At 39.2% G+C, this 27,751-nt stretch overlaps 1 protein-coding gene across 1 annotated transcript in view; it reads left to right on the forward strand.

Annotated features, from left to right (window-relative positions):
* Positions 1 to 1,210: 1,210 nt before the first annotated feature.
* The window catches only part of GABRG3 (gamma-aminobutyric acid type A receptor subunit gamma3), a gene marked incomplete at its 3' end in the record, with an annotated part of 341,147 nt that continues 314,606 nt past the window's right edge, over positions 1,211 to 27,751 (forward strand). Inside the window, exons 1-3 of the mRNA XM_082757181.1 lie at positions 1,211 to 1,309; positions 3,947 to 4,095; positions 18,810 to 18,877. Coding sequence (XP_082613307.1) covers positions 1,257 to 1,309; positions 3,947 to 4,095; positions 18,810 to 18,877 — 270 coding nt within the window. The 5' untranslated portion in view covers positions 1,211 to 1,256. The remainder of the gene's footprint in view (positions 1,310 to 3,946; positions 4,096 to 18,809; positions 18,878 to 27,751) is intronic.

Genomic DNA, 27,751 nt, shown 5'->3' on the forward strand with positions numbered 1-27,751 from the left:
TTTCTGGGCAGCTTTTCTAGGCGTGGAAGCTGGGCTAGAAGCAGGAATGCATCTTCTGTCGGAACTTTTTTTCTTAATGCAATGTCCTAATTAAAGAAGACTCCCCCAGAACTTGGAAATAACGTTTAACGGAGGAGGAGGCAGAGATGCATGCCTCTGGGCTTCCTTATCGCAGTGAAACGATCGCTCGCTGTACCTTAGCAGGGCTTTCTGTTTCCAGCTTATCACAGCGTAAGTGAAATTTTGTCATTTCCGATCCTGAGAGCAAAGGGGGATTTTCTTTATCACCCTGACGCCTGCTGAAAAGACACCCGGAGTCGCAAAAAATCTCATCCTAGCGGAGCAGAAAGACACGCGATGTCCAGACCCAAACTCTTTTTGCCCTGCACACACTTTGCTGCAGAAAAAAAACAAACACAACCCTCATTCATCCCAACGATGCCCCTCAAAAAGACACTCAGCCCGGTCTGTCGCATACATACATACATGTATACATTCTGCCTTATAGATCTATACGGGTGTAGGCACGCATATAGATGCCTGTAGCGATGCAGCAAGCAGCTAGGCACAGCGGCACAGCACCCGGCACCCCCGATCAGCGGGGAGGAGGAGGAGGAGGAAGGAGGGGAGGAAGGTGCGGGGGGCACCTGTTGGGCTCTGCGCGGCGGGGAGGGGAAGGGAAGGGAAGGGAAGGGAAGGGAAGGGAAGGGAAGGGAAGGGAAGGGAAGGGAAGGGAAGGGAAGGGAAGGGAAGGGAAGGGAAGGGAAGGGAAGGGAAGGGAAGGGAAGGGAAGGGAAGGGAGGTGTGTGCGTGCGTGGGGAGGAGCAGGGAGGCGAGGAGCGCCCCTTCCCCGGCGGGGCCGGGGCTCAGCAGCCGGGGGGGGCACGGCGGGGAGCGGGAGGGACGGCCCCGCTGCTCCCGACGGCTGCGGGCGGGGTGCGGGAAGCGCCGCAGCTCGCTCACACCGCCGAGACCCCGCTCTGCTTCTGGCCCCGGCAGGGGCTCTCCGACGGGGATTTCCCCCCCCTATCCAGCCCACTTTGGCTTTTTTTTTTTTTTTTTTTTTTTTTTTTTTTTTCACTTCCCCCTCCCTTCCCGGAGCAGTGTGAACGGGGGTATTTTTCTTCAGGGTATAAAGCTGCGGAGACACGGGAGGGGAGACTCAGAGCTTCGCCTCGCCGCCGTTCGCATGCGAGCCTCCCGCAGCCTCTCCTTGGTCCCGCTACACCCCTTACCTGGCCAGCTCTGCCCGGACCATGCCCGCTAAGCTCCTCGCCGTCTTCTTCCTCCTCTCGGTGTTTCACGCCCGGTAAGTCCCCGCTCCCTTTTCGCCTCCCCACCCCTCCGTCTCCTCTCCTCCCCGCGCCGGGGTTTGCGAGGGCGGCTCTCCGGAGTTTGCCGGGTGCTCGCCGCCCGGTGCGGACACCGGGCTCTCCCATCTGCCACCGTCCCGGGGCTTCCCTCCCAAACGCCGGCGGAGGGGGCCGGAGAGGGCTCCCCCCGAGCCGGCCCGGCAGAAAGTTTTACCCTGCCTGCAGCTGCCGGGGCCCGGGGTCGCTTCAGCGCGCCCGGGGCTGCCCTTGCCCGCCTCGCCCGCTGCCGGCCATGAACCCCGCGGGGCCAAACGGCCCCCAGGGGTCCTGGGCGCTGCCAGCGGCCCCGGCACCCCGAGGCGGGAGAGGGGCCTGGGGACGGGCAGGGCTTCCCTTCCCTTCCCTTCCCTTCCCTTCCCTTCCCTTCCCTTCCCTTCCCTTCCCTTCCCTTCCCTTCCCTTCCCTTCCCTTCCCTTCCCTTCCCTCTGCCCTTCCCAAGTCCTCACAGGAACCCGAGGCTGCTTCGCGACAGCCCCCAGTGCAGATCCTGGGCACTCTTGACCCATGAAATAAGCCCATTCACCTACAGCCTCTTGGGGAAAAGCCTTTCTGCTTGGGGGGTTGCTTGCTGCCTCCTCTGTCTCCTCATAGGGTCAAAGCTAGTGGCCCCTGAGGGGGGGGGTTGGGGAAGGTGTGTAGCCCTTCTTCCTCACCCTTTGGGAATGGCCCAACATCATCCCTATGGACAGCAGGAATAAGCTGGGAGTTTGGCAGTCCCCAGTAAGGCTACAGGGGAAATGGCAACCTCAGGTGCCTTCCAAGAATCTAATTGCACAGAGGCGAGCAAGAGAAGTGAAACTCTTGAGGAGGAGAACAAAACACCTTGAAAAATGTCTATCTACTGTGTTGGTCTGATTCACTATGAAACCTCTCCCACCCCCAGTCTTAATCTGGGATGTAGGTAGGAATTTACATCACTTGGAGGTGCTTTCTAGGAAGCAAGCTGCTAGTTTGAGGGGATTTAAGAGCTCTGTTAGTGCCTAGAATCGTACTAGCAACTGGTTATAAAGAAGCTGCTCCCTGAAATGGGAATCATGATCCTACATGAACTCGATTCTTGTTTCCACGTGCAGTCTGAATATCTCCAGTAAAGTTGTGGTGAGTGTAGCAGAAAAAGACGTATGATCGTGTACTCCTTTCCTATCAGCAATTCAGCATCACTGCAGTGTTTCAGCTGTGGAATATCAACTGTGTGTGCTTGGAGATGGTGCCTCCTTTGAGAATGGTCCCGGAACTGCAATATTAAAACATATGGCTTGTTGTAAACCTGAGGGAGAAAAGAAAAAACAAAGGATCCTCTTAGGGTTTTTAAATACTCATTGGGTGAATTCCAACAAAAAAAAAGATCAAGTTATAAAAAATACAACTCTCTAACAGAGAAGTAACTCATCTATTCAAATATTTCCCCAAGTTTTATGTACTTCTGGAACTTGGTTATATGAGCTCTCTCAGTACAAGATTCTTAGGGGCTAGATTTCAAAAAAATATTAAGAAATTGTACCCAGGTCACCTGCAATTTGTGAGGTCATATCAAGCGATTTGTGGCTAATATGCAAAATGATAGCACATTGCCAGGGCAATTGCAGGTCCAAGCAATAGATGATTACTGCTGTGGGTTCTGCCACTGAGGTTACCTTTTCTCCCAATAACTTCATCTCAGTTTAACTGTAATGGATTTTCTCCAGCGAGAGAGATCAAACAGATTTGGTTTCCAAGATACCAAAGGATACATCTTCAAATCAACATTTTACTGTTCGTGCACAAAAAAAGCTGCACAAATGAAATTAGTCACGTGTGAAAGTAGCTCTTGCTGTGATTCCTGGGCAACTGTAGTTTCACCACATTTGCATTACCATTCTCTTAAAATAAAAGTAATCCACCTGTGAAGGAAAAGAGAGTCATAACTCTTGGTGTAGAGCTGTTTTTTAAAAATGTCATAAAAACCACAGGGAGACTCTGAAATTCCAATTAATTTATGAAACGTATTTGTGTGCTTGTGATAATCCATCTTATATTCAAGGAGCAAGCTCTTAATTCTAAGCCTTGTAATACATTAAACTCTGAGATTCAGGCATTGAGAATATAATAATTTATTAATAAGATAAAATGATCAGGAAGTATTAAAAGGTCTGAATTTTTAATACTCTTATTAGCCTTCGTGCAAGAGATGGATCAGTTGTCTTGATGGATTCATAAAATAATACTGCAGATGTTTGCTCCTTGTAAGAGTGTATTGTAAATGTATTGGGTAACTATGCAGTTGGGATAGGTTGTTTAAAATATAGGATGTTAAATACTGTTCTGATAGCTGTATTAACGCACAGATAATTACTTATTTGAGAGACTGGCAGAAGACAACTTCAAAATGAGTTTCACTTTTGACCCATCCTCAGATACTCATCAGCTGTTAATGGGAATATCCTGTTGTAAAAACAGCTTAAGAGTGGGTAGATAGACAAAACCAAGGGAGAAATCTAGAACTTCTTAAAAAGACTCTGCAGATTTACTCAGAATGTGAATTCTCATTTTGTAGTTATGTAAAATAATATCTATTATTTGATTTGTTATTGCAGTTCCAGAAAGGTTGAAGAAGATGAATATGAAGATGGAACAACCAACCAAAAATGGGTTTTAGCTCCAAAAACACAGGACACAGATGTGACTCTCATACTAAACAAGCTATTGCGAGAGTATGACAAAAAGCTACGGCCAGATATTGGAAGTAAGTACTCCTTTCTGCACAGGGAGGAAAAGTATCTACGGACACAGAAAAGGCATTATGTTACATTTTGGTTAGCACACACAAATGTTTGTGAGAGTGGAGATTAAGTGTCTTTGGCTCACGTTCATTTCCAAGTGAGCTTCCTCTAAATACTAATTCTCATGGGAAGATGTGACGGTAATTTGGCATGCTAAACTCTATTTTGTGTGTATAGTTTGTACAAAGAAACGGAAAGGCTAGCTCTAGGTCTTTGGCAGGCTTGTGAACAAACTTACCTCTTTTGTCATCCAATACATGCATATGGAAAACTTAAGCCACAGGCTCTGAGGAGTAATCAAAAAAAAAAAAAAAAAGGTATATTAAAATCAAAAAGTAGGGCACAGCAAGAGAAGAGTGTGCATCTACTGCCTCTAAAGTGTGATCACAGAAGTTATGTTCCTTGGTGATGAGAAGAAGACACTAGGACTTGCCTGTGTAAATAGGTATTTTCTCCCCCAAACCAGCAAATACCTTATCTCCAGTGAAATCTGATAGAATGAAGTGTCTCATGGGCAGTACTCATACATACAGGAATACATTTAGATACGAGCTAGTAATTACCTATGTATAACATATAACCATTTTGAGCTATTTTCTTTTTAAATCTCTTTTTAATTTTTATAATGTTATTTCAAGCCAATATTTTTTACCTTTATGGTTATGTCTTGTTTGCAGCTTTAGATCAGAATGGCTGTAGCACAACTGCTGTCCAGCTTGTGTGACAGAAATCAGAGATAACTTATCATTTACATTTACTGCACCTTGCATGTAGTTCAGAATAAACTGGGAAGAGGGGAAGCTGGAAACAGCCACCAAAGATAATTTACTGTTGCTAAATTTTTGAAAAGAGTTTAAAGAGAGAACTTCTACCACTGATTATAACAGACCACTATTTTGTGATGGCATATGTGTTGATGTACTTACTAGGTCATCCCTTTGGGTAAGTTTAGATGTAAGTAAGAGCTATCTGTGGGTATTTCCCTTTAGAATTATTTGTGTCTCACAGCTACATGTTACAACAATTCCAGAGGGGAAAAAAAAACACCAGAAAAAAAACAACACTATGCCATGCTATGAAAGAAGGGTACTTTATATTTCTTTTTATAGATACTACTTTGTTTTTCTGTAGTATTTACTAAGATCATATTTGATAGACGTCTCTGCTTCTATGATGGAGTGTCATTTTTCTCTCCTACTTAGTTTGTCATATTGGATTCAGCTGATCTTTAATATCTTGTGGAAAAGTGCTTTAATACAGTTCCGCAATCCATATCAACATCTGGAAGACATTCTCAGACTTTTTTTTTTTTTTTTAATTTTACTTTGTACACTATGTCTTCATATCACTGACTTCAGTTGAAGTAAATTATGTTATGCCAATGTGGGGCAAAGTAATCATTCAAAGTCCCCATGTCAGTTGCTGTAAAATTATAGAGGTCAGACATAGCCTACAGCACTGGAAAATCATTGTTACCAAAGTAATTCCTTTTGTCTCTCCACAAACTTTCATAAATCCTGTTTTATAGAAAGGAGTTAAATTACATAGCTCTTTGTATATAGTACCAAAGAAATACTTTACAGTTCTTGACTACATCTATCTATTTCTACTAAGCATCTCAGCCCTAAGCCGTTTTTCTCACTGATAGGAATCTGGCTACTTCAGAACTTGCGCTGAGTGTTGTTCAGATGCTGGAGAAGTTACTTCACCTCTGTGCCCTGTTCCCTGGTCCCTCTTCTCTCTTCACCTACCTTTGCAGATAAATAACGTTGCCCTTTTGAAGCTGAGGAGACTAAGCATTTATCAAGGAGAACATCAGGGGAATGTTAGAGAATCAGACATTATATCTTGCTTCCCTGAATTGCCAGGTGGTTGCTCACACACTGGCACATCTTCCTTTCCATCTGGGAGAAGGTTATCACCTGAATGAGATGGTCGACTTCTCTTGGCCACAGAACTGTATCCCTACCCTGAAGGTCCCAGTGTTAATATGTTATCAGTAAAAGCCCTAGGGGAGGGGAAAGAAGTAGACTAGATAATATAGAGTGTAGAAAAAGAAAATGCATGCTTTGGAGTTTATAAAAAACATGGAATTAACCAGTGCAGGAAGAGAGAAGTAGTCTTCAGAATCAAGCAGAAGTGCAGCCTACGAAAGGCACTGAGGGTTAAATCCAGGACTCACATGCAGTCAGCTACTTGTTATGACCTTAAATTTGTGCAATGCTGCCTGTAAGCAAATCAGTTGTTCTACAGGACAGAGGAGATTGACCATTTCATGCCACATTGCTCTACAGTCAGCTTTCCAATCTCTATTGCAAAATCACTATTACTAACAGTGGGTAGCTTCAGCGGTGCTCCTTAAGAAATTATCTCCTTTCTGAATGTAGTTGGAATGGAGTTCTCTGGACTTTCATAGTTTAGGACTGGATTTTTTATTTTTTTGGGGAACACACTTTTGGAAACCAAAGGCCACAGGGAGGAGAATATGACAAATGAGAGTGCATGCTAGCTCAGGTGGTGGCTTTTCTGTGTTTTTTTTTTTTTTTTATCCTTCCTAGGGAACCTGACATTCTGATTAACTCAGGTATGTCCAGGTACTTTCTGGCACTGTACAGGCATACTGTGAGTGCCCACTTGCCGCACTCTGGGCACCAAGTAATTCAGTAATCACATCACCTCCAGGCCAGGAGTATATTCATCAGTGAGTGGACCCTTGTAAACAGACCCTCAGCCGCTCTCCTTCCTCCTATCCCACCCAGCCCATCTAAAGTACTGTAAAGAGTCTATAGGTCAATGCTAATATACCAGGCCAGGGCTTGCATTTTTCTTTTTGGCAGTGCTTTTTGTTTGTTTTGTTTCTTATCCTCCCTTATGTTTGGCCTTGGTTTTCATGTAATTGAATGTTGGTCAGAACACGTGCTCAAATCTGTGTTCAGCTGGTGGTGCTGGGCAGTACAGGCATCACGTTCAAGCTTTCAAGCCAGGATTTTAAAGGAAGGATTGAACAGAACAAGGATCAGGCAGAGTAGTTACGCTGTGAAGGGTATCAGAAATATGACAACTTAAACACGTGTAGGTAAAAGGAGCCTTCAGACTTCAGAAACAAAGTGTTCTACCAGTAGGGGCATGTCTGACTGCATCCCCTGTGGCCACACACTTCATAGAGTTCTTGTCTCTGTAACTATCAAAACTTGTGCGGGTTTTCATTTTAATGGTAGCATCTGGTGGTTTTCCAGCATATCACAGAACGTGCATGTCTCTTGGAACTGGGGGGAAAAACAAAAAAAGGAAAAAGGAAGAGAAGAGAAAGCACCTCACACTGAAGAGCTTATGCTAGTGTACTGATTAAAGAAGTGTTTTATGGAGACAAAGCATCTTAGCATCATTTCTATCCACTTTTTACCAGGTACAATTATAGGGCTGAGAATCATGGCTCTGTTGCATGGTCTGAAAGGAACCAGTCCCAGGTAACAAGTAAATCCACTCTGAACTGTGAAGGTCTTAAAATCTCTTCCTTAGGCAGGTATTCCAGAGTATGTTTTAAAGTCCTTCGAAGTGAAGACCCATTCACAGAATATACAATATTTTCTAAGCATGTGGAGTGATTTTTTTTTTTATTTTTTTTCCTGACATCACACTGAATTAACTCCTGCCATTTAGTAGGATACAAGTTCTGGCCTTGAAATTTTACTCTCTCTTTATCAAATAAAACAAGAACAGAAATAATAGACAAATCAACAGGCCACAGAGTAGAATGATGATGATGATTACATCTAGAAAAATCTCAGTCTTAATGTATTTCATTAATATCCCGGCTTTTTTGCCATTGCTCTTTTTTTTTTTTTTTTGATTAACTGATTCAAAATCTAAGTTCTGTGTTTTTTTTATTTTATTTATTTTATTTTATTATTTTTAAGAAAACTCAAACCACAAGAAAATTAAATAGCCCATGGCAAAGAAAAATAAACTTCAGTTTACTTTAATGAAGCCTTCCTTCTCACCTTCCATAAAGAACAGCCTAGTGCACAATGGAGTCCTAGAAAATAAAAACTAGCTTTATTACACTACATTGTTTAGCACTTACTTTCCATATGGAATTTAAATTGTCTTAAATATGGAAAAAAAAAATGTAACAGTGTATTCCTCCAAAGTAAACGTTTCACCCAATTTACAAGGTGGGTCATCACATTCCCTGAGTGAGCTTTATGTGTGAGAGATATTAGTAACTTTTTTTTTTTTCTTTTGTTTTGAAACTCACCTAACCCATAAAAAAGGTTACTATGTGAGAGGTTTTGGAATTTAGTAGGGAGAGGAAAAAAAACTCACCCTAAACTGATATTGGGACACAGTACTCATTTGGAGCACGAAGAGCATTATATGTCTCAAGAATTGACTTTTGGTAGCTAGTTTGCTTACCTCAGGAAGAAGACTTTATTTCATCTTGTTTTCTAAGAAGCAATAACTAATGTGCAAAATTTAAGTCATGACAAGGCAGTAGTAATATTAATGTTAATTCATAAGCTGAGCTGAACTCTGAGCTTCCTTTTTAATATCAACTTGCTGCTGTGGAAGAAAACACGTTATTTCTCCAGTACTTTGTAGAGAACACAATCATTCCCTAAGCATCTTTAGCAAGCAGTTACCTCAGCACTCTAATTTCAGTGCAAAGGGTATTCTTAAACACACCCTGCAGTCTGACCAAGTGCTCTCCAGCCTTCCTGCAATTACCTGCGCTTTTTCCCAGCTCCTGAAATACCTCTCCCAGAACACAACAGGACTAGAACATGGAGTTACAGATGCTTGCCAGGTATAAACAGCCAGAACTGCTGTCCATTACCTTTCCCCATGGTGTTCCTAATGCAAGAAAGTGGAGTTAGGAAATTGATAAATTTCTGGTTTAGCATTTAAAAAAAAAAAAAAAAGCCTAAAAAAGCCCAACATTGTAGATGTTATTTCCCCTGCATTTCAGGCTGCTGCAATGATCTTTGCAATTATTTATGATCTGCCAGGGAAAGTTTAATACTTTCAATTAGCCTCTATTTCAGAGACTGAGGCAAAATAGTGCTGCTAAGAAAAAAAACAACTAGAGGGGACTACTAGAGTGTACTCAAACTACCCAGGGCAAGGCAATTAAAAGTAGAGTGTGATCGTAAGTGTTAGCAATGAAGCTTAAAAAAAAAAAAAAGATAAAAAAAACAAATCAAGGAATATAAAGTTACAAGACAGAACTTCTTGTGCCTTAGAGTTACTTAGCTGACATCAAGTCAGACCTGAGGCAAGAACATTATGGGAGAGACAAAACAACTATGAATAATATTGATTTTAATGATATTATTCACTAAAGGGTAGAAAAGAGCAGTAGGATGATTTGTATTGCATGTTTGCATCTTTGGTTTTTCAAATGTATCATTCTGTCGGGGAAAGATCTGAACTGCACGTGTTGAAGGTAGCATCATCAACTTGTGTTCTGTGGCAGTTTGACTGCCAATGCCTGCTTTTTCTTCCTTTTTTTTTGACAAAACTGCAATAACTAAGATTCCTCTGTGATCCTTTATGTCATCCCTATAGCCTCTATTGGTCCCCTGTATTTATTGTCTATTTACAAGCTCAAATGAATTCACTTTAAAGTGTATGCTTATTTATTTATATTTATGCCCAGCCACATAAACCTATTTTAATGCCTTTTTGTCTTCTGACTCCACAGATTCTGTCTGTATGGAGTGTCAATCTGGTTTTCTTTGCTCCTAAAGTATTTTTGTTAGCCAATTTTGTCAAGACCAGAGTAGTCTCACAAACAGCTGTGCAACTTTCAGTGCCTTGCATAGGTTTGTAAAGGCTTAGGAAGTAGAAATAGGTGGGCTCATTTTTGTTGACAAACAGTAGAGTAAATTCTGTCCGACATGCATTTACTGTGCTGGCCAGGCAGGGTTTAATAGCAGTTCTCTTTTCAGGCTGATGAAAGTTTTCTCTGTAGCTGATTTAAGCAGTTTCTCAGTGCATGCCAGGAGCAGATCTGTTGGGTGAGTGGGCACAACTTTTATTCTGTTGCTTTTTAAAGAAGATGTGCATTTTCAAGCACACGCTTAATGAAAACCTTGAGTTCTGAGGCTGCAGTAGAACCTTTCTTCTCTCTGACCTGCCTTCCCGGCGGGCCTTGCAGAAATGCACCCTAAAGTGCACCACAGGCTATTACCGCTGTGGCTGTCAAGTTATTTTTGCTAGCTGCTGATTGCCACACCTGATATTCTTTAAATTAGCTCCAGCAAGGCTTCCCTATATGTGGTGACAGGGGGTTGCTTATTGCCTCCCAGATCAAAATATTTCCTATATCATTGCACAGAGAAAGCTGTAAACTGTCATGCAAGGCAAAATTACTACTTTCTGGTGTAAGGCTCCTTTTGTGCTAGCTTATGAGAGACAGTGTCAGAGTGCTTAGGAAGTAGGGAGAGAGATAGCTGTCATTTAAGGACTGATTATAGACAGTTCTACGTGGAGGTCTCAGCAGTGGTTAAAGGTACTACAAAATGGGAAGGAGAGAGAGAGGAACTTGTTTGTGTTATGCTAGCTCTCAGGAAGGAAGAGTCATAGTCCTGGTTTCTAGTATTGATCACCACAGAAGACTGTGGAGACTAGTTCAGTTTAGGTTTATATGGGAGGCTATATGGTTTATAGGGAAGGTTTATAGGTTATATAAAATAAGTTAGGAATGCTGTGGTCAAGACTCAGATAAGAATTGGCTGAATCTAGTGAGAGCTCAGGAGGTAAAAAAGAGCATAAGAAAAAAAATCAGAAATGTTTTGATTTTTATTGATACTAAGGAAAGTGGATTGTCCTTATCCAGAAAACTTTTGTTCTGGTTCAGTTACCAAACTGGAAATCCATTAGCTGCCTGTTTCCACGGGTAATACAGTAAATATGAAACTTATTTTGGTGCCAGTTATTTCCTATGCTTTATGTAAAAGCACACCTATATGAGGAATGTTCCTGAGAAAAGGGTTGCTATTCAGTACAAGTAAGAGCAATCTCTGTTCTGTGTGGGAGGGTAGAAGGGATTTCTCAGTTGCTTGCAGGAGTTTTAATTCTGCAGCATCTTTAGTAATTGACACTTCGTTCTGCAAACTTTGCCACAAACACTTCTCAAATATTAGTAACAAGGCTAATAAATAATGGATAAACTGCTCTATGGCTACTCCAAAGCCCAAGCTTTAGATTTTGAAATCTGCAGTCCAAGTCTGTTTTAAAATGTGACATAAAAAGGTGCTTGTTGCACCTAATCCTACTCTGGTGACAGTGTAGTGACAGTACATCAAACATAGCTTCATTCAAAATCTAGCATGAGAACATACCTGATTAGCATAGGCTGTTGACAATTAACTTTTTTCACGCATACATTCTGCTTTTCTAAGATCCTAACCATGGAGCTGAGCAAAGGGGAATTTGTGAGTTTGATTGCTGACCTGGTTTGGTTCACAGCTTTTCAGCTGTCAAGGGGAAAAACTGTACTTTTTACTCCTCCTCCTCTTGGGTAGAACTCTTACAGGACATACTCGAAGGATAATTAGAGAAGTTTTATTCTAATGTAGTGACCCTGCAGCCTTCAAATGTAATGTTTCTGCTTAAATAGAAAAAAAGAATGTGGCTTATTGTTATTTAGCATTTTTGTTTGCCTTTTTTTTTTTAGAACACCTGGTTTAAATCAATTCTGAAAAGCAAAATTTTAATTGAAGCTGACAATGTTTCAACATATAGAAATATTTCAGTATTCAAACATTGTGTTTTTCTGAAACTAATCTAATAACGGAACCCAAGTAATACAGTTCTTTGCAGATAAGACTGCTCTTTTGTCTCATTTCTCAGGAGCCACTTGTACCTTAGCAGTAGTTAAGTCTTGCATGTAGTCTATTGGATTGACAGAGACATACTGGGTTTGTTTTTGAGAAAGAGACATTTTAACTGAGTACTTAACAGCAAGGTCCCTTAGATTAAAACATGATCTGTGTGAATGTAAATAATTCATTTATTCAGATAACTTATTCAGAGTCTTGTTTCCTGGCAGTGATTACTTGTTGAAATGACTTGATACACACTCAGACCGAGTCTTAAGAGGCATTGTTGGTAGGGAAGTTTAGTTAACAATTAATATTTGCCAAACTCTTTAGCTAAACTGTCAGACCCAAAATTATATATAGCAGCTTCTAGTTCTTTTCTTTTCCATAGATTCACCTAAGGAATCAGAGTTGAGGCAGGGAAAGCAGCATATAGTTTCAGGAAGCCATAGATCGAAAGTTAGGCAAAAGTCAGGAAAAGTCTGAGATACCCATTACACGTCCCCTTTTATCTCTCTCTTTATTTTTGTGGTTACCTAGACTATGCTGGCTCTTCAAAATGCAGAAATATATTTACAGGTGTTTTTTTATTTTTGGTTTTATCAAAGATGCTTTCTGGGCAGATATTTGTAAATTTGGCAGATGTACAGTGCTACATTTCTCACTTCAAGGTTGTAGCACAAAGCAGAAGATTTTTCTGTCATCTTTAAGGAAGGAGAATTTTCTGCACATATTATTTGAAAACATTGTTGTTCTCTTTTGCAATTGTATAGTTTTCCTGTAACTAGTGTTATTCATCCAGACCTTGTTTGCTAGCTTGCCAGACTTTGCAGGAACAAATTTAATTGTTGTTGGGTCTTATGGTACCACATAGGAACTACCCACCATGAATATAAATAAAGCCATAATGGAAACTTCAGGGAGTCATAGTAAAACCAGCCTAACCATGTAAGGGCTACAGTTTTCATTGCCAAACACCACAATACCATAAAAATCACAGCTTGTGCATTGGGGAAAGATAAATGAAAGATGAAAGTGCTAATGACTGATTGATGCTGATAGTGAAAGTAGAATAAAAGTGATAAAAGATTCATAGTTGGTGGAGGGAGTCTTTTTATGTGTATGCTGTCATTCACAGTCCTGGATAGAAAGGCAACAGAACCTAGCACGTGAATATTATCATGTTCAAAAGACTCTGTTCTCATCCTGGTACTGCGTTCATTCACATTGTCTTTCAAGTCTACACACAATTTTTAATCTTCATTCTGATTTTCATTTGCAGTTCCCTTTCGGTAGTTTGTTTTTAAATCATGGGGGTGACTGTTTTGTCAGAGTTTACTTGGCTGTAGCAAGTGAAGGACTTGTTCGAGCCCATTCTCTGCTGTGCTGAAAAAATGGCTCCTTAATTTCCCCCCCACCCCACTGACCCATTAACCTTTTTTTTTTTTTTTTTTTTTCAAGTGTGGTAATTTGTCCTAAAATACAGAAGTTTTAGCTGACTACAACTCTCTCTGCGAAGGGACTTGTTAGCAATAGCAGTTTGTTTTACAGGAACAAAAAAGTAATTAGATGTCACCTGTAAGGTCATGTAGGAAAATATTAATAGTCATCACCACTAATGGAAAGTAAACAATAACACAATAATCACAACTACTACAGTTACCAATAACTGTCTAAAGATTTATTACTGCTTTTCTGCAGTTTAAAAATAGCAATTTATGTGCAAATGAGATAATGTAAAATATAATTGCAGGGTAATTTCAAGGACTATTTCATTACCATAAGACCAATCTTGTAAATCTTTCGTGTTCAGAAAACTTTTTTGATCAGGAGCCTTGTGGAACTTTGAGTTTAGGGTCTGCGTATTTCATGAACAGGTTATGTGCCTTCTAAAAATCTACTGCTAATTGCTTTGCTTCTATAAATAAGTGTATATTGATCCATAAGATTTTTACTACCAGTATATTGATTAAAAAAAGCGCAATTTAGATTTGAGAGTTGCTTGAGCAATGTAAAAAAGGTTAAACCTCTACAAAAATGAATTTTATTTTAAAATTTATGAGAGCCCAGACAGTTCTATTCATGCTTAAATGAGCTTTCCAATAAAAATATTTATAGACATTAAACTTTTAAAAATAATTCTAAATATTTATGATTTGTGCAGAATCATAAATGCTATTTGGACAGACTTCAAATGTGGAGGAAGCTTTCTGTAGGAAGAAAGCAAAATCGGTCTCATTCATGAAATAAGCGTCAGTTCTGAATAGCAGATATCCACCAAAATGTAGAAAGATTTTAAAAGGACAGGATGATTTAAAATACAAAATAAGCACATTAAAATGTTGGGAACTTATTGAAGATTTTTTCACTAAAAGATGTGTGAATTTATTCAACAAACCCTTTTTCATTTCCTCACAAATCTTTTAAAATTATCTTTCTGATTTACCTGCCCAGTTTTTTACACACTAGATCTGCTTCCATGTGTCCAGGAGTAAAATCTACTTGGATTTTAATGAGATTCAAGTTCTGGCACTGTTTATTTCACCAATGTATATCTAAGAGAGGACTACACAAAATCGATTGTTTCTGTATTTTGTAGTTGTGTGAACACACCTGACCTAGCTTTCGGCTTACTGGCCAAGTGTTCACCTGGCTTCTTTACTGAGCTTTGCAGACAGTGCTGAACTCACAACTCCTGTGTCTAGATTTCTCTTAAACTGTCTGAAGTTTGTAGACAAATTTCACTTGGATGTTTTTGCAATGCGATAGTCACAAGACTGACCAGAATATAAACACTCATCTGTCTCAAAGACATGACATTTGGATCAGATGAGGACTACTAGCTAAATATTCATGTGACCTCTAGTTTTGTTTGCAGATATTTTGATTGGCTTGATAAGTCCCCTTCTCGATTAAAACCAACATGTTTGAAGATGTAATGATGGTGATAAACAGTTAGCTAACCTTAGATAGCACTGTGTAGCAGCATAACACTAGTTACTTGGATGTGCTTACACTGTCTTTCAGGGAAACCTAACCACCATATATTAAAAACTGTATCAAAGAACTTTGAGAAGGTTGGTACATTTGTCGACAACCTTTAGTTGCTCTCCTGTGTAGAATCATAGAATCATTAAGGTTGGAAAAGACCTTCAAGATCACATGGTCCAACCATCATGCGAGTACCAATGTCACCCACTAAACCATGTCCTTAAGCACCACGTCCAGTATGTGATATATACATGGTTCTGTCAGTAATTTTTCTGGGTTTCTGACAGCTCTTTTGAATGATTTTGGGTTGCTGCCGATATCAAAATAGTCCTAAAGCTGAGGATCCATTTGTAATCTCACTGCCACTTTTAGTGAGGTACTAACACTTCTGTTGCTTGAGCAACGAGACTGTGCAAGAAGAAAGGTTCCATCTGCTTGCAGCTCATCATCTCCACACAGGGCCTAGTCAGTCCTTGAACTGAGTGTTCACAACTGTATGTAGTACATAGAAAAACAGAGCAGGCCTTGGAACAATTGATAGTGTGATTATTTCTGTCTTTCCATGCATCACAGTTTATTTTTGAAGACTGGTAGAGGAAGAGTTCTTTCTAAACAGAAGACATGATAACTTTCAGACCTGGTTATTTTCTTTTTCATAGTGCATTTTGAATAAAGTAATCTTAAAATCTTTGCCCCATCGTAGTTGGTATTCTGAATTAAAATCTTGTGTAAGGACTCTAAAACTCATACGTGATGGTTCTCCCAGGTATATGTTTATATCCATGAAAGACCACATGCAACAAGAAATTTACTTTTTTGCCTTTTCTTTCAAAACCTGAACACATACCTACCATACAATTCTATTTGATGCCTCTGCCTAGGAAAACAAAATATCACTCAAAGAAACTTCCAGTCTGTTTGGCTGTTGTAGGAATATAGTATCTTATATAGATTTATTATTATTTTTATTATTATTATTAATTTTAATTTTAATTTCTCTGGGACTTTATGAAGCTAGAAGATGACTTTGTTTGACATAAGAAATGGCTGCTGTTTAGTTTTCTTCTGCTTCAAGATTAGACTTTTGCTGTGCATAAGACCAAATACTCTTTAGCATCTATGAAAACAATGCTTCATTTTTATTTTTATTTTTATTTTTACTTTTATTTCTTTTTCACCAGGAGGGAATTTGGCCCAGCACATTCAGGAGAAATTATTATCTCATAACCTATTTATATATTTAACTGCAGTGATTAAAAAAAAATGGATTCTAAGCACTGTGTTCTGGTCCTGAACTTTGTCCCTGATCCTCCCAAGATCCAATTGCATGCTGATGTGCATCACTAAGTCTAATCTTGTTAATGTTCATAGAATCACAGAATCATAAAATATCCTGAGTTGGAAGGGACTCACAAGGATTGAGCCCAGCTCCTTGCTCCACACAGCACCACTCCAAAATCAGACCCTATATCTGAGAGTGCTGTCCAAATGCTTCTTGAACTCTGGCAGGCTTGGTGCTGTGACCACTTTCCTGGGGAGCCTGTTTCAGTGTCCAACCACCCTCTTGATGAAGAACCTTTCCCTAACCCCCAGCCTGACCCTCCCCTGTCCCAGCTCCATGCCGTTCCCTCAGGCCCTGTCGCTGTCCCCAGAGAGCAGAGCTCAGCGCCTGCCCCTCTGCTCCCCTCGTGAGGGAGCTGCAGGCCGCCATGAGGCCTCCCCTCAGCCTGCTCTGCTCTGGGCTGAACAAACCAAGGGACCTTGGCTGCTCCTCATACGTCTTGCTCTCCAGACCCTTCACTATCTTTGTAGTCTTCTTTTGGACACTGTAATAGTTCTGTGCCCTTCTTGTATTGTGGCACCCAAACCTGCACACAGAAATTGAGGTGAGGCCACACTAGTGCAGAGAGGAAAAAGCTCAGAGCGAGTGTTTACCAGAACTCCTTGGTGTTGACCTTCCATCTGGATCAAAGCCTTTTATTCCATGTATGTTATCTTGCTAGCTGTAGTTCCCTGCTATTACCAATTTCTACGTAATGACATTTATTACTGCGTTTTGAGGCGAGTCTCATTACCAGAAGCTGCTAGACTCCTATTTAGTTATTAGCTGGGTACAATTAGAGTTGCATTAATCAGTTGTGCTTGTTCAGCTGAGTTCAGTTTTTCTTTTGCTGAAGGGAAGATCTGAATTTATAAGCCACTACTGCAGACAATTTGAAACCATGACCTTAAATGAGGTCCCAGATGCTCTGACCACATACAGTTCAAGAAGTGTGCAGTGCTTCACGAATTACAGAGAATGATTATCATCTTTGACCACTATCTGTACACATCTTAATGTCTTTTTTGCAACATTAGATCTGGTCTTCATGAGGAGAGAAGTACATTACAAAGTTTTAAATGATGAGACAGCCTGCCTTGCCTATTTTTTTTTCTGAACCATGTAACTTTTCAGGTTCTTAAAATTCCTCAGCATCTCATTGTGTGAAATCTGGGGGATAGGGCAAAAATTATTTGTTTTTGCATGCAGAGATTCTTTTCTGTCTTCAGCTTTGTGTTGGGTGGCTTCTTAAACTTCAAATTAGCTGTTACCCTCCTGAGCTTCCCTTGCAACTGTGGTTTTTAACTGTTCCTTACTTCTCCACTCAGGAGCTTGCCTGAGGAAGGCTCTCTTGAGTTTTGGTTAGCTGATGTACCTGCAAGCCCAGGTGGTTTAAGGTTTAGTACAAAAAAGTCCAGAGTTCACCATAGTTGGATAGAAGTGTTAGTTCCTCAACTTCAGTGGTTTGTATTGCTCTCTGGAGATTTTTTAAAGACCATGGGAAAGGGAAAGTGCCTCTGGGAGAACAGAGGCTGTTGGCCTATTAGGGACAGGTTTGTATCAATTATGGCCATGCAGGTTAGAACATGATATATGTTTATTTGGTTTTGAAGTAACTAACTATTGAGACAAGTAATACACCAGTTCAGATCTCAGCATAGAAGTTAATGTATATCCTGCAGAATCCGAAGGAAGACAGTACAGGTAAAAACCATGCTTCTTTATGGAAGAGTGACATTATTTTAGAGTTATGCTACATTACCTGGAAGAGCTATCTGAATAATGTTCAGCAGGTATGATGACACTGAACATGCTGAAAGAAAGATAGATCCTAGATGCCTAAGCTAAAGAAAGGATATCTGGCCTACCTGTTGTCTTTGAATTAAACTCTGGAAGTCTGAAAACATGGAAGTTCTTGTGAGAAACTAGTATAAACTAAACCAAATCAAATTCAAATGCTTTAGATGAATGAGTGCAAAGGCAACGTGAGTTGAAGGGAATGAGTCTAAATTGAAAGGAGGAAAGTTGCTCAGGTTTAGTAAAATTGATTTTATAGTTATTTAATCTAAGGATAAAATCAGGACTGATGAGATGAGAAAATCTGAAAAATAATAATAATAATAATAAAAAAAAAATATATATATATATATATATTGGTGTGGAAGAAACATCCTTTAAACTACCTGGATGTTGAGGAAATGGAAAAAAGATACACATTGCATTTTTTTTAGTTTCATGTCAGTCAACTTAAGTTTTGACTTTGAGCTACTCTACTTATCAATAAAATTTTCTGTAACAAATTGCTGCTGAGATAAATGAGGATCATGATGATGAAGTGCTGTAAGTTGTGGCAATTTGTATTGGTGGGGAGGAAAAGAACCTTGTCTTCCTTAAAGATACATAATCCTTATTTCTCAGTAGCTCCTGATTTTATCTGAAGAATAAACCTTATGGATATTGGGGAGGAAACTGTTTGAAGTGATTACTTATGTTTGCTGCAAAATAATATTAAGTGATTTTTTTTTTTTTTTCTCCACAGTAAAACCAACAGTTATTGATGTTGATATTTATGTCAACAGCATTGGTCCTGTATCATCAATAAATATGGTAAGCGACTTGCTAACAAAGATTTTTATCTGGACTGTTGGTCTTGGCATCAATACTAGCTTTTGAAAAAGATAATAAATAACACTGGCATAAGTTGTTTTGATTGCTGTTTTAGTTCTGTTTTCAGCTGTAGCTCTGTTTTTTCAGATAACTCTTTTATGTCTCTTCAAGAGGAGAACAAACCTTCAAGCAGTATCATGTTCTGTGTTGTCTCCCATAAAATGCGGGTAGATTTTGAATGGTAAAATAGCAGTCAGGGAAAAATAAATATAAAACAAATCTACTGTCAAGAAAATTCTTGATTGCTGTTTCAAGAGTTGGTTGAATATATGGAATTTTATAACATGGAGTTAGTAACTTGATAACATGGAATAATACCATGTATTATCAGTATATTTGTTTGAAATTCATCATCCTTTCAGTGGTTATTTTTCTTTCACTGAGTTATCAACAATCTTTAGCCTTACAGTATAATTTTGAAGAAGTTATCCATATCTGTATTGCATGTGTAAAGGCAGGTAAAATAGTAAAATAGTTTGTGTGATACTGTGACAATAATGAACCTATTGAATAGTAATGGTTGGTCAGCTGTTGTGGTCTTCTTACTTCCAGGATGTTCCTCAGTTCTGCAACAAAACATACAAGTTAGAAAGCAAGCTGAATATTTGTTTAGCTGTAGAGGTATAGGTTGCTGTGACTACTTATGTGACTGTGGGTTTGAATTCAGTGCAATAACCTCCATTGTAAACTAGGTTGATTTTATCTTACAATTCTGAAAAGTAGAATCTGAAAAAGAAAAATACTTGTTAATGTCTTAATTTACTTATTAGTGAAGATGTTATACTAACTCATCACAGCAGGGTCTTTCTTGTGTTCACGTTGACATTCAAAGGCTGGTGGGTACTATGGTGATATATGAATCTAATAAGTGTACTGTATGTATGGCTTGTGGTTTTGGAACAAATGCTTCTGAATTTGAAAGCTGGTCATTTAGCCCAAGTGTTTGTTATTGTCTATGTATAAAGGAGGATGCAAAGTATTGCAACGTGTTAAACACTGGTTGGGGGAAGACTCCTCCTGCCTCTGACAATGGGAAATCTGACAAGTAAAGACAGAACAAATTATGTGCTAGGAACAACTTGGGCACATATTCAAAGACTCTGAAATGTATTGGTCATATTTCTTTACGTGAAGCACCGAATACCAAGCAATGGGTGTACCTGCTCCATTTCTTGAACTCATAAATAGTTAATTATCTTACCCTTCCCCAACTGTGTACCAAAATGAGTTCTCTAGGGAATGATTTAATGGAAGATTTGTTCTGTTTATGGCTTGCATTAACATGGGTACTCTGTTCAAAAAGAATAGGAACTATAGAGAGGATATTTACTTGTTTGCCTCACTGAATTACCTTCTAAATAAAATACTATGGTGATGGAAAATAAATTGAAATATTATTTAAGACAGCATTTAATAGGAACTTCTTCAGGTGGGAAGATGGAAAAAATATTAATAAAAACAACTAGTGGTTCTTGGAAGCTGGTTATGTCACAGTCAAAACATGACTAGTTTATTTATCCCTTAACTTTGAGTTTAAGGTGTCTTACGGTGCGAAGATGGAAAAATGCAACAAAATGTCAATTAAAGGAATGTGCACTGTATCTCTTTGATAGTGGATGTTCTTATTGGGGTGGTCAATAAGAATATGGTGTAGGGATATTTTTTGTTTACAGATGGAAAAAAAATAGCATAGTCTGTAAGGACAAGAAGGTAAATACAATAATGATGAATGAAAAGTCAGAATATAAAATGTAGGTACCTGAAGTTTTAAGTCTCAAAACTCAAGTCTGCTTAAAGCTGTATTTATATTGAATAGAAATGTATAGATGATCATATAAATGGTCAGAGTTTCATATATGTTTGTGGACAGTATGTCCCACTGAAACTGAATCTGAACTAGCTAAGCACTTTTGAGGTTTACTTCTATTGTCAAACCTAATTATAGATGTAGGAGCTTAACATAAAGCACACAAATGTAGCAAACCTTTGTCCAAAGGCTCCATTTCTGCTTTCTGACTTTGGAGTTTGTCCGGACTTACATGAGAGAGCAGAAATGAGCTTGTAGTTTAAAAATTACAACAAATACGGGAAATTCTCTTTAAAAACCTACAAATTATGGTTCTGTATGATGACTGGTCTCGTCAGTGGCAGAACTACTCTGGGGAGCTACGCTTGCCCTTACTTATACTACAATGTCAACTGTTTGGCTACAGCAAACAGTGGCTCTGTGATGCTCTACTGGGAAAAAAAAAAAAAAAAGCACAAAACGTTTCTTTTGAAATTAAAAAATCAAAAATTATTTTCACTTATTTATTTATTAATTATATAAGTGTTTCAGATAGCCCGTGAAACACTGGAACATGAATACACAAAGAGCTGAACAGAAACATTAGCAGGTAATTATGGGCAGCAGAAGAAGAGAAAGGAAGGGACTGTATAACTGAGCTCTCAAAGAGAGAGGAATTGTGTACAGAATTCAGATCAGTATTCTAGGGAGAAAAAAAAAAAAAAAGAGAGAGAAACTACATATAGACCTCCCTCTATATTTCTCAGCAGGACAGGAACTTTTAGCTTTTCTCCCCTAAATTGTTATTAAAAGTTGAGCTATTCTGTCAAGGTAACTCAGCAAGATGGCAGTTGATTGAGCAAAAAGAAAGATGATTGCATTGATTTCCATCTCCTCTGTTTCAAGAGTGAGATCATCAACATGTACAAGGAGGACTTCCCTGCTGTGTACTTCCAAACTTAGCCCTTAGCTCTATCACATTTTTCTTAATCTGCAATACTTCTGAGGGAAAATCATGGGGAGTTTCTCTAGAGGTCAAACTCTGCAGGTGTATTTTCTTATCAGTTTTGATCAGCACTTTTCATCCTGTGGGTGAAACCTTGAAAGTAAAATTATTTTCTTAAAGTTGTCTATTCAGTGGGTGTTCAACCAAATGTTCAAGCCAATTTCATAGACCAGACATTTTTAGGTGTCAGTAACTTTGTGTAATCATGATTTGACTTGAGTATGAATATTAACTTCTCATTGTTTCTTTAACAGTCATGGAAAAGACAGTAGCTGCCAGATCCTTGCCTACAGCAAAGATAGCCTTGGATAAATTGTATGTGAATACTTATGGCCCTGAGAAAAAAGAAATCCTCTTAGAATGAGGTTGGAAGTGCCACAGGGAAAAGAAATGTTAGGAATTGCTTTAAAAAGGCTTTCAATCAAGGCAAAGGTAATGCTCTCTGTGCCAAAGTTGGCATAGTCCACACGACAGGTTTTTGTTGCTTTCCCTAAAGGCTTTAACAGTGATTCACTCCCTGGTTGCTTTCAAAAATATCTTTTTAGAATCTCAAGATCCCCAGAAAAAAAACAAAACAAAACAAAAAAAACAACCAGGTGATTGTAGGAAGTTAGTGTATGTACTCTTCTATTAGAGACTCATCGTTATAACCTCTTTATGATGACAATAGAAACTTATTTTCTGAATCTACAGTAGTTACTTTTCCTTCGCCTGTGACATGAAAGATTTCTCTGAGGCGTAGTCTAAGAAAAAGATAGTATTAATTATCAAAAAATAGGCATTGTATAAGGATAAAGAAGTCAAAGCAAGCTGAATAATAAACTAGGATGTAGTCTCCACTGGCACTAGCTTTGAAGAAGGTTATTTCAGTGTTTGATGCCATGGTATGATGTTATGAAATGACAGAGGTGATTGTTAATAGACAAGGATTTTAAAATGTAAAACACTGAGATTTTAACCCCATTAAAATTTCTAGGTTTGCTTTTTTAAAAGATAAAAGCCATTCATCATATAAATACACTGTTATCTGTCCTTTATCGAAAAAAAAAAAAAAAAGGATGTAAGTTTAGGCTGATTTAAAAGAACCATAATCTGGTTGATTTTAAAGTAATTGACACATGGATGTTGAGAGCCAATTCAGATCTCCTCGTGCTTATATTATATCCCTTTATTCTGTTTTTTATCTCTTTACAGAGTGAGTTAAAAAAATCTGCTACTTGCCATTTCGTGTTATAATGTTATTGGAGACCCTGACTTGTGGGATGCAATATTCATATCTATCACAATAATTTACTTAAACCTTTTGACATTTAAAAGTGTTGTTATTTCTGTAATCATAATGAACATATTTCTACTGCTGTTAGGGATCTTCTAAGTGACTTTTTAAAATAAGTAAATTCATCTCAAATCTTGATTTTATTTTTCCCCACACTTTATATTTTAAAATAGGCATGTGAATTGAAGATTACTTCATTTTCATACCTTAATGTCTTTTTATTTTACACCATTCAAAATGGTGTCCAGGAAGCATATAATTTTATATTAAAATCCATGCTCCAGTTCTTGTCAACAATCTGATTCTTGTTAACAACCATAAGTGGTTTCTAAGTTGTTGTATAAAACTTAGATACTAATGTGGCTTCCCGCAGCTTTTTATTTTTTATTTTTCATAGATAACTAGAAACGGTTTGTGTATAGAAGAACAGAAAAAGAAAAGAGACGATGTCAATATGCAAAGTGGGAATCAGATGTAAATGGTGGGGAAAAAAACGTCCTCTAGGAGCATTTTTGTTGAACAGAAATATAAACACACTGAGATTACATAGACTATTCAATCTCAGTAGCATCAAAGTGTGTGCTTCTGTGTCTGTGTGTGTACACCTACAGTCTTTTTTAACTGAGTAGATACAGGAACATGAGGCTGCAGCACAAGTTGGAGGTGAAGGAAAATGTTGATACCTCTGTGGTTTTAGCAACCAGAATCTCATTGTACTGCAGCTGTACAGGAAATATATTGAAGAAGCACCATGAGAAACAAGCTCAGAAACTGTACTTACCTGTTCATAAAACTATTAATTGCTTATCTGCTGGATATATGCTGATTTCTTTATTCTCAGGTAATCTGAAAATGTAATTCATAGAGTGTTTCTCTGGTGTGTTTCATCACTTCATTCTTTTCTGTCTATGCTCTCACCTATATCATACATCTTTATGGATGCTGCCTTTTGTTCTGTTCAGTATTGTAGAATAAAGGCAATCTTTACTCTCTTTTGCCCCCTAATGTGTTGATAGACTTCTTTGAACTTCAGTTTCAAAGTCGCCACATGCTCATTTTGCTTCTCTACTAGACATGATAGGCATTAAAAGAATAGTCTTGATGTGGAGACTAGTCTAAAATAATTTTCAGAGTTTATGATTAAGTCTGAATTTCTTGCATAATTTTAGCATGTATTCCTATTTAGTGATAATTAAAACTATTATTGGAGCATCTACAACTATAGAAACATAACTAAAGCGAATTTAAACCCACGTTTCATCTGTTTTCTACCCCACTGTGAAGCCCCCAATATTTGCTTTACAGGCTTCTTTTTTAGCTTTTCAAAGATCATGCAGAACACTATTTGAGCACAGGCATAATACATTGGTATTCATTGTGAACTTGGAGTGTAATTTTTAAAGAATCACAGAATGGTTTGGGTTGGAAGGGACCTTAAGGACTATTTATTTCCAACCCCCCTGCCATGGGCAGGGACACCTCCCACTAGTCCAGGTTGCTCCAAGCACCATCCAGACTGGCCTTGAACACCTCCAGGGATGGGGGGCTTGGGGGGCAGCTATAGCTTCCCTGGGCAACCTGTTCCAGTGCCCCACCACCCCCAGAGTGAAGAATTTTCTCCTAACATCTAATCTAAATCTCCCTTTTTTTTTTTTTTAGTTTAAAACCATTTCCCCTTGTCCTGTCATTGTCTGCCTGTGTAAAAAAATTGCTCTCCATCTTTTCTAGAATCCCTCTTTAAGTACTGAAATAATGTCCTCCTCTTCTCCAGGCTGAATAACCCCAGCTTTTTCAGCCTGTCTTCACAGGGGCAGTGCTCCAGCCCTCTGATCATAAAATCATTAAGGTTGGAAAAAATCTCCAACTCTGGTCCAACTGCCCCCTATCACAAATAGTAACCACTAAATCATCTTGGTGGCCTTCCTCTGGACGCTTTTTAACTTGTGCTAGGGACCCCACACCTGGCTGCAGTACTCCAAGTACTGCCTCACAAGGGCAGAGCAGAGGGGCACAATCACCTCCCTCACCCTGCTGGCCTCTCTGTTGATGCAACCCAGGATGCAGTTGGCCTTCTGGGCTGCAAGCACACACTGCTGGCTCATGTCGAGCTTTTTGTCCACCAGAACCCCCAAGTCCTTTCTCTTCAAATCAAGTATCAATGAATTCTCCCAGTCTGTACTCATGTCTGGGATTGCCCTAACCCAGGTGCATCACCTGGCACCTGGATTTGATGAACCTCATTAGGTTTACTTGGGCCCACTTCTCTAAGTTGTCCAGGTCCCTTTGAATAGCATCTCTACTTTCTGTTGTATCAACTGCATCACTCAGCTTGTTGTTGTCTGCAAACTCGCTGAGGGTGTACTCAATCCCATTGTCTATGTCACTGATGAAGATATGAAACAGCACTGATACCAAGATGGACCCCTGAAGGACACCACTCGTCACTTGCCTCCACCTGGACACTGAGCCATTTAGCACAACTCTCTGGTTGCAACCATCCAGCCAATTCCTTATCTGCTGAATGGTCCACCCTTCAAATCTGTATCTCTCTGATTTAGATATAAAATATATCTTCTAACTATATCTCTCTGTCTGTGAATCTATTTGTAAAGCACTTGTCTAGGGGGAGATTTATTAATTATTTTTTTTAGAGGGGTGAGTTTTCTACCTGGTGAGTGTAGATCATCTCTAAAATAATGGAATGCCTCAGGATGTTTTTATTTTTCCTTTCAAATTTTAGAAGCCTCGTTTTTGCTCTGTAAGTTTCAGTTTGAGTGAGACTATTTATTTAGGAGGACTAAGATACTAATTGTATGCTTAAGCATTTTGCTAGATTACAGTCAAGTTACTATTCTTACTTCTTGAGCATGTTCATATATTGTCATAGAGCTTGGGTTACTCTAGAGAAAAAGGTATGAAATATAGAAAACTTCAAGGCTTCATGGATTTTTGCAGATAAATCAACTTCACCTCACATACAGACTCATTCTTGTTGATACAAGCTCTGGTAGTCAGTGCCTGGCTATGAAAATTTTTTTGGGAGGTAGCAGTAGTTGTAGGCTGAAACTTGAGTGTATTTATTACTCACATACCACCATGAAACTTGTGAGAGGCGAACATAGTCTCAGAAGTGAAACTTAAGAGTGGAAATGAGGAACCCGTAGGGAAAAAAATTACCGTGGATTTTATTTATTTATTTATACTTATATTTTACATATCACTTTGTTAGTTTCTGCTTGCATTCTCCTCTAGTGCCCTATTTTAAAATATGTAGCAGCTGATAAACACTTGGATAAAGGCCTTAAGCTGCCCTTATGTGAAGTGAAACGGGAAGGACTAGCACAATGTTCATATTCCTGTAATGCAGCTTATGTGTTGTAATATGTAGTTGTAAAATGTTTGTTGCTAGAATTTACTACATTGGCAGAAAATTCAGTTTGCTTATTGGATGAATTATAGTTACAGATGTTTCTGTCACAAGTCTTTGGTCATGGACTGATCTTCTCTTTGCTGCTCTGTCTTACAGAGTTCAAGCAGAACACTAAATACAGATGGCTTGGTCTTAGCGTTATCCTAAAAGGTGTTGTATTGGGTTTATGAGGCAAGGATTTGGTAGTGGGGGGCTGCAGGGGTGGCCTCTGTGAGCAGAGCCCAGCAGCTGCTCCAGGTCAGAGCAGAGCCAGCTCCAGCCGCCTCCAAAAGCTCCAGCCACTGGCCAGAGCTGAGCCAGGGAGCAATTCTGGGTGTGCCTCTGGGAGAGCAGAGTTAAGGAAGGGGAAAAAAAAAAAAACTGCTGGGCAACAAACTGGCAACAAACTGGCCCACAGGATGATCCCTCTGAGCACCAGGCAGCACTTCTGTGCTGTGCGGGTGAGGAGCCCTGGCGCAGGCTGCCCAGAGAGGCTGTGGGGTTTCCTCCTTGGAGGCCTTCCAAAGCCACCTGGAGATGGGCCTGGGCAGCCTGCGCTGGGTGGCCCTGCTGGGGCAGGGCTGGGGCCTGGTGGCCTCCAGAAGGCCCTGACAGCCTCAGCCATTCTGTGATTCTTTTCCTGTAATTCTTACGATGAATAAAGCCCAGAAGAACCCATGTACTCTTATTTTTTTCTGCATGAGAACTTGCCATCAATCTAATTGGACATAATTTCCTTTATTGTTTCATTGCTGAGAAATAAGGTTCAGATAATTATATTTCATTTCCTTCCAAGCTTTCTGTGATCACAGTGTCCTTTGACTCTTCAGTACTTACAGAAATGCCTTTTCTGGTACAGACAAGGTATTTCTGCTGAGTGACTACAAAGAACTGAATAATAATAATAATAAAAAAGCTAGATTTCTGCAGTTACAAAAGTCTACAGACTTCTGGGGATATATTTGTATCTCAATACCTTCATGCTTTTGTTAACATCATACACTTTTCTCCTTACAAATCACTGTAGTCTTCACTTATTACTTTTATGATCTGGAGAAGAGACTTTTATGTGGTCAAAACTTGTGACAATTGCCAGGTTCTTTATATGTTTTCATAGGTTTCTTCCTTGAAGAAGATGTGAGATTCTTAAACTGAAGAAACTACTACCTCCCTTTCTGTGCTTACCACAAGGCTAGCTGTGTGTGCTGTGAGTTTATCTAGAAAATTATATTCCTTGGGAGACTTGGAAACTGTATCTTGCTATCTCTGAGTTGTTTGGTGTATTTTGCAAGAAGAGTGGGATTTTGAAAAGTGCTTAAGGAACTTAGTTATGTGCC

Source organism: Aythya marila (genome assembly GCF_965140915.1).
Source record: "Aythya marila genome assembly, chromosome: 1".
In the NCBI taxonomy this organism is placed as follows: domain Eukaryota; kingdom Metazoa; phylum Chordata; class Aves; order Anseriformes; family Anatidae; genus Aythya; species Aythya marila.